This window comes from Blennius ocellaris (assembly GCF_963422515.1).
Source record: "Blennius ocellaris genome assembly, chromosome: 7".
Classification (NCBI taxonomy): Eukaryota; Metazoa; Chordata; class Actinopteri; order Blenniiformes; family Blenniidae; genus Blennius; species Blennius ocellaris.
The window spans coordinates 21,138,343-21,145,550 of record NC_137656.1 but is presented as its reverse complement, the minus strand read 5'-3'; the positions used below and the strand labels follow the sequence as shown (position 1 = coordinate 21,145,550).

General features: G+C 37.4%; 1 protein-coding gene across 1 annotated transcript; it reads right to left on the bottom strand.

Moving 5' to 3' along the window:
* Positions 1-4,169: 4,169 nt before the first annotated feature.
* On the bottom strand, positions 4,170-6,763 carry tmem230b (transmembrane protein 230b). The gene is made up of 3 exons (XM_080499884.1): positions 6,446-6,763; positions 4,630-4,752; positions 4,170-4,521 (listed from the first exon to the last, which is right to left on the bottom strand). The coding sequence occupies exons 1-3, from the start codon at positions 6,539-6,541 to the stop codon at positions 4,381-4,383; spliced, it is 360 nt and encodes a 119-aa protein (XP_080356010.1). The 5' UTR covers positions 6,542-6,763; the 3' UTR covers positions 4,170-4,380.
* Positions 6,764-7,208: the final 445 nt, after the last annotated feature.

The window sequence follows — 7,208 nt, the reverse complement described above, 5'->3', positions numbered from 1 at the left end:
AATAAAAAGTTTTTTTTTTTTTTTTAAAGGACAGAAACAAAAGAAAATGTCTTTACAAAACAAAAAAAAGGTGTTTATCACAGTGCAGGTGGTCACATGTTTTCTTCTCAGTCCTTACATGGATGGAGCGAAAGAAACTGAGATTAATCCTGGAGATCCATGGATGTCGGACCTCCTAAAAACTTCCGTTTGTCTTCAGAAAAACCCATTAATCCGTCTCACTTCAAAACAACCGACACCCTCCTATTTAAAGTCCTTTTAAACTTTCCAAGATTTGGATTTTCTTCTTCTTCTCCTCCTTTTTATGCGCAATCGTCTTATTCCAAACTTGCCGAAAGTCCCTTTAACAGTTCGTGGATGAGATTATATATACAGAGAGAGAAATCAACTGTGGATTCGATCCAAGTGCGCATTTATCGTCAAAGACGCAGAAATAACGTGCAGAAAGAGCGCAGATTGCACGTTTAGTTGTGATCCTGCTGTTGATACTCTCTCCCCGTGGTGTCCCTCCTCCTACTACCACCACGGTCCCTCCTCCTCCTCCTCTTCCTCCTCCTCTTACTACTACAGACACATCAAGTCACACGCAGTACAGCCACGACACTTCCCGACACACCTTTCACATTAAAGCTCCATCTGCAACGCACAAATATCACACTGCGATCCAAAATCCATCCACCCTTCCATTTATAGTTGTCTGCAGCAGTAGCAGCTTGAGTGACCTTTAATAATTCATCATTTTGTTGCATATTGTTAATGCAAAAAAAACCCGCCAAAAAAACACTCTTGAGTGTTTTCTTTCACCTTTTCATATCATAAACAAATTAAAGAAAACAGAGAATATACATGTTAATAATGCAGAAAGATTATATTAGTTCAATCCAAATATCTGAAAACAGGGAAAAGGGCTAAAAATACCAGCTCATTAATCATTTATTTCTTATAAACACACAGCTGGCAACATGACATTTTCAGCAACACATTATGCCAGAAACGGAGTTTAAAGTACCATAAAATATAAATATGTACATTACTGAAACGAGAATGAAAGTGGCTCGGGTGTACTCTGATTTGTGCCCAGTATTAACTGAGATAAACTATGTCGCCAATGAAATAAAATAACTTGTGAAAAAGCCTCAGGAAATAATGAATGAATTTTTAAAGGCATAATGTTGAAATAGAATAGAATATACAATCATGTGCCTCTACTTATTCAGCACATCTGTGAAGCTAATGTCATATTGCAATATTCTTTGTTACATTTGTTCACTTGCACTGTGAGAGGAGCAGGTCAGGCTTTCTTTCTTTCTTTCTTTCTTTCTTCTACAGATTTCGTGACAAATATGCAAGCTTTATGATTTAAAAAAATATTTATTTTAGTAAGATAAACACAAAATATTTGTACTGGTTTATGCAATTTTACATGAATGTTTTAGTTTTTTTAATGTACAGTATCTTTTGTGGTAGCTATGCCCTGACGAAGCTCTTATGTTGAAAGTAAAGTTATGTACTTCCGGTGGTTTGCCTCCTGTCCCTGCCTCACTTGACCCACGTTCTACTTTAGCGCCTCAGACAAAAGCGTGGGAAACAAAAGATACACACCCACACTCACACATTTTACATGGTTGTTGCTTTCCCCCACAAATACTCATTCATGACCACCACATTTTCCCAAATAAGCTTATAAATAAAATGACTTTATCATGAATTGTGGTGGATCTAAACTCAAAACACACTCCCACCATAAATACCACCTCCACACAATGTGTGTTTTTGTAATTAGAGTACTTTGTGTTAAAAGTTTTCACCTGTTGATATTGACCCAGTCTGGGTGTTCAGACAGATATTAAGATATTTTACATATTAAGACATTTGGATGAGTCTTTTGCCTCTGGCTAAGTCCAGCTGTTTTCATCATGGACATAGTCCAACAAGGTTTTATATGTGTGAGTATTTGCATGTTGGCACATATCAGTATATTTACACAGTATTTCTGGGTTAATCTAGAACAGATTTAAACACAGGCTGGATATTTAATGATGTCACTTTGGCTCTGGTCCACTTTGGTGTATGTTCAAACAAAATTAACCCAGCAAAACATAATCACACTTTTATAAATCTATACATATATTTAAAATGTATCCCTTCAGATTGAAAGTAAAACATATGTGTAGAGCATTAAAAGGTCCGGAAACATGATAATAATCCCATTTTGGAGTTTATCAGCCTGGATAGCAACGTTAGCATTTGTGCTAAGTGCTAACTGAAGGGGGGGAAACAAACCGTGGTATATTTATTTTTTACCAGTCCCTACATATGAATTTTTATATATGAATATACCTTTACACAAGCTGCCGTTCATAAAATGGAATAAAATGTTAAAATTTCGTCATCATGGACCCGTGGAGACTCGTGCTAATTACTAGTGCTAATGTTAGCTGCAGCCTTTTCTTTATAATTACAGTATTAACTTTCACAAAAAAAGAACTGCAAATGTTTCATCTGTGTTTTTTTAGTCCGCGTTTTAATGGTAAGAGTATAAGTCCTTTGTACATTAACCCAACATTTACTCTTACCTCTTTCTTGAGTTTTTAATAATAATAAAGACACGGACAGGTTAAAATACAGACAACTGCAAGTAGAGCTCATGATTATCAATATCTTATTATCTTACCTCTGTATTCCTTGTCTGATTCCTCCTAAAAATAACTTTATATTAGATAGGAGGTGCTCCAGTCTATTTTTTTAAGGGGGAGGGTCTTGTGTTTACATTTTTATTTGAAACAGCCAATCCAGAGCCACACTTCTCTATCAGCTGACTCTTCCAGGCTCGATTTAGTGGCAGAACCTCAGTAACTGCTTCAATAAATTAATTTAAATCCTTTTTTTTATGTGTTGCTATGGTACAGGCCCATGTTTGGGAGTAAATTGACCTTACTTAGAGTTAAGCTTTGTCCACAATATCTCTGAATGTGTTATTATGTGTCTGCTCAGCAGCACTTGAATCATGTCACTGACTATAATTAGGAGCAGGGTAAATGCCTGTCTGTTACTGCAAAATGTAAAGTCAATGGTCATTAACGGGCACACATCATAGTGTTAATATTCTTCCAACAAGAAATTGCATGTTGAAGCATCACGGCTACCAGGAATTACCTCCGTCTTCTTTAAGAGGTTTTTGTGTGTTTCCACAAAAAAAGACGAGCAGCATTTCGAGGATAAAGCTGATTTAAAGTGTAATCTGATCCAACTAATACCAGGTAGATCGTGACTGAAACCAGATTAAGCGTGCACATTTGCAAGTAGGAACAATTTAAGTAAAAGGAACAAATATCCACAGCGGGCTGCCAGGCATCTGAAAGGATTATAGAGGTCCAGCCTGTTTCACGTATGACATTATCCTGGAAGGGACATCAGGGTGGCAGCCTCATCTTTCATGAGCTCACTCTCAAATCAAATTGAAACCGACGAGATGATGGTGAAGATTAAAAATAAAGAAGCTCTGTTGACGCAGGTGAAAAGGATGTCAGGTCTTAATTGTGTGCGTTTCACCCTGTTTAATAATGTTTATTCACACGGGACAGTTGCACCATATGGCGATCAGAGGATTTGAATTAATCACACGGAATCCTTCAAGAAACAACAACTCCACAGAGTTAAAGGGGCATTAATTGGAGAGCATGGCAACCAGAAATCTAATTTAATTGTAGGTCACTATGTCATTTTGTAACATATTAATTATGTACACTTTACAAAACAATGTGGTTAAATCACTCAGCACCTGTGTCACACCAGAACATCTTTAGACATGATGATCATTATATTCAGTTATTATTCTAGGTTTCTTCCACCTCTGAAAAGATGGGTGGCTCCCTTCAACCTGCTGAAAAGTTCAAATAAAATTATGAATTTCTTCGATTAGTAAACTTTAGGTTTTTAATACTGATTTCAGTTGAAAAAGTACCTGAAATGATCAACCTTGCCTTACATTAAGTAAGCTTTGCTGCTTTTTTTTCTCCCAAAACTGGTAGAGGCTGAAATGCATTAATGTTAAATTATTCAGTGCTGCAAAGGTCTTTGTGAACAAGCCGTCATCATACATGTTAGGACAATGAATGAAGGATCTACATGAGAAGAAGCACTGCACAAAGAAACACAAACTTATAAAATGTGTTTTATTAAATGACCCAGCTACTATAACAAGTAGACAAATCAAAGACTATCTGTTTAAAATTAGGCTTAATAGCAGCAGCGGAGACACAATAATTTACAATGACTCAGTCTCATCTTCTTCAAGGTGTCACACCTTCAAACTCGGCACGAAGCAAAGCAGTGCACGCTGAACACACGTCAGGACGGCAAGACAGAAGCTGAAGCTCATCAGTCATCAAAGTCTGGGATATCATCATAGGAGTACCCCGGGTAACCCTTTGAAGCGTAGTACGCGATCCGTAGGTGGTAAATCCCAGGCAGGAAGACGAGGATCCCGATGATGAGGACGGGCACAGTGCGGTCTGAGTGCTGACAGAGAGAAAACGTTTATTCAGCCAAGATCGGTGAATAGTCAGCTCTCTTTAATGTCGTTAAAGGAAAAAAAAACAAACATTTCCGCCTTGAAAAGGGACTCACTTGAACGCCGAAGTATCCGGCCAGGAGAAGGGAGCCGATGATGATCAACAGCGAGCCAATTAGGAAGAGGACCGTGGCGAGTGCTATGGCTTTGTACGGGACTTTGGGTGGGCTCTTTTTGAACTGCAGAGGAGGAGAAATATTCAATTAAAACTCTTTCCACTGACATAGAAGACCTCGTGCGGCGCCGTCTGTTTATCCACTCATGTTCTGAACTAATCAGGCAGAATTAACGTGGCTCATGATGAATCGGTACATCGCAGGAAAGTAACACTTTGTAACTGCGAGACAAATATTTTCTACCAAAGAGAGTCAACTCTTCGATTCCAGTGTACTAACGTGTACTGTGGTTCCAAATGTAAATATATTTGTCATAATTGCATTCTTTGTGAATTTACACTATAAAAGGGAAAAATCTCCACCACAAAGATCATATAAGAGTTTGTAAATAGGAGGATGTAAATAGTGAAAACAAACCAACTGTATGTGTAAGTTGATTTATTTCTCAATGGTTTGCACAACTATGGTGGTAAAACGACTTTCATACCGTCTTCTGTGTGTCTGGATGGCACTTTTATACATGTGAGAAAATAACCTTGAGAGGGTTATCAGGTTTATCTGCAGTATATGCATCTGTACAAAAGTAGGTGTGAAAATAAAATAGGTACCGAGTAGATCTTTTAAGCAATGAAAAAGGACACTAAATGAATGAACTGAAATGAATTTGCTATTAAAAGCCATTCATATTTTTTTCATAAATGACTTAACCTTTTTTTCTAAGTACTGTTGATTTGGAAAAATAATACTTGCAGGAAGGTGAAAAAAAGCACTTTCAACAGAACAAAGTCAGGTGTTTAGAAAATGACAATGAGATAAAATAATTTCTCAAAACTGTTATTGTGAATATACCTAATTGTTCATTTCATTAAAAAAAAAAATTCTTTAAAAAAATCTTTAATATATACCTATCTGACTTGTTAATAAACTTGGGACATAAAGTGATGTATAGTGATAAACATAAAGTTATATATATATATATATATATATATATATATATATATATATATATATATATATATATATATATATATATATATATATATGCAGTAAATATGTTGCTTTTGTTATTTGTACACATGCTTTTGGTCTTACAAGTGAGGACATTTTGACTTTGAGTGTTTTGATTTTGATATAATTCACACAGTCCTGTGACGGCCTGGCGACCTGTCCAGGGTTTATCCTGCCCTCGCCCATGGTAGTCTGGGATTTGCTCCATCAACCCACAGGCCTGAACACGATAAGTGGGAGAGAAGATGGATCACACAGTCCAGAATTATTAACAAGTGCCTAATATCAGGTATAAACATGGAGAGGAATGCACTCGACCTTTGATACTGATTTAATTTTTAAATATTTGACTTTTTACTGACAGAGGCACAAGAAATACATCATTATTTACAATGTGAGGGTTGTGGTGGGTGGTCGTGTTGCCCTGGGGTATGGTACACTCAATGTGTTAGTTAATGCAGTCTTTTATACTGTGGACATTTTGTTGTGGATCATTCCCGTGTTTTCTGATCATATTAGTGATCTTTTTATTATGTCAATCACCAAATCAACACTGTGAAAAAGTACAACTCTCAATAATAAACGTGGCCCAATCAAACACGCAGTAGTTATAAAACAGCTGAATTGACAGGCAGGTGAGACCATGAAGGGATCTACAACTGTAAACAGAATAAAGGACTATGACAATGAAGCAACGATTGGGGTTTTTAAAGTATTTTCACACAGTACAGCAGGAAAGCATTATTACCTGTAAATCGATGTATCCGTCATCATCACTGGCCAACCTGGAGTACCTCACTTTGCTGTGGGGAAGTTCGTGAGAAACCACGTTACGTGCAGGCATCTTTCCTCTGCTGGTGATCTGACGATGACGATGATGATGATGATGATGGTGGTGGGAGCCTAAATCACGAACAATTTGTTACCTGCTCAACTACAGAAACATGGACGACGAGGTTATTTTTCATCGCTTAGGAGCTGCACGTAAAGATATCAGCCCCAGTTGCAGACATATGAGAGAGTTTCAGAGAAGATTACAGCGGGGTGGCGTCTGTTTACCGAGCAACGCACTTCCGTGTTTTCAATCTGCTGCCCGAGCTGCGCATGCGCAAAGCAAAGCGTCACTATTGATTGGATGTTTGATTTAAATCTGGCCTCTGATTCCCGGCCTGGCTCACGTGGCCCTCCAGGGACCAGGGCTTTCTTGCAACAAGAATAATGTGATGTTTCAAAAAAGATTTAAAAATACAGTGACATGTCAAAAGAAATGAGCCTTTTTGCGGGCCAGTTTTGGCCGACGGGCCTTACGTTGGACACCCCTGGTCTAGATGTTTGATCGTAAAGATTTTTATTATAAATAGGTTCATGCAGGCTGATAAATGTGCTCATACAAAACAACTGGAAGGACCTTTGTGCATTCATTACAGACTATAAATTTAGATAATTTTTTTGTGTGTGTGTTTTTTTTTCTTTCAAAAAGAACATTTTATTCCACTTCTTTAAAAGTGCCG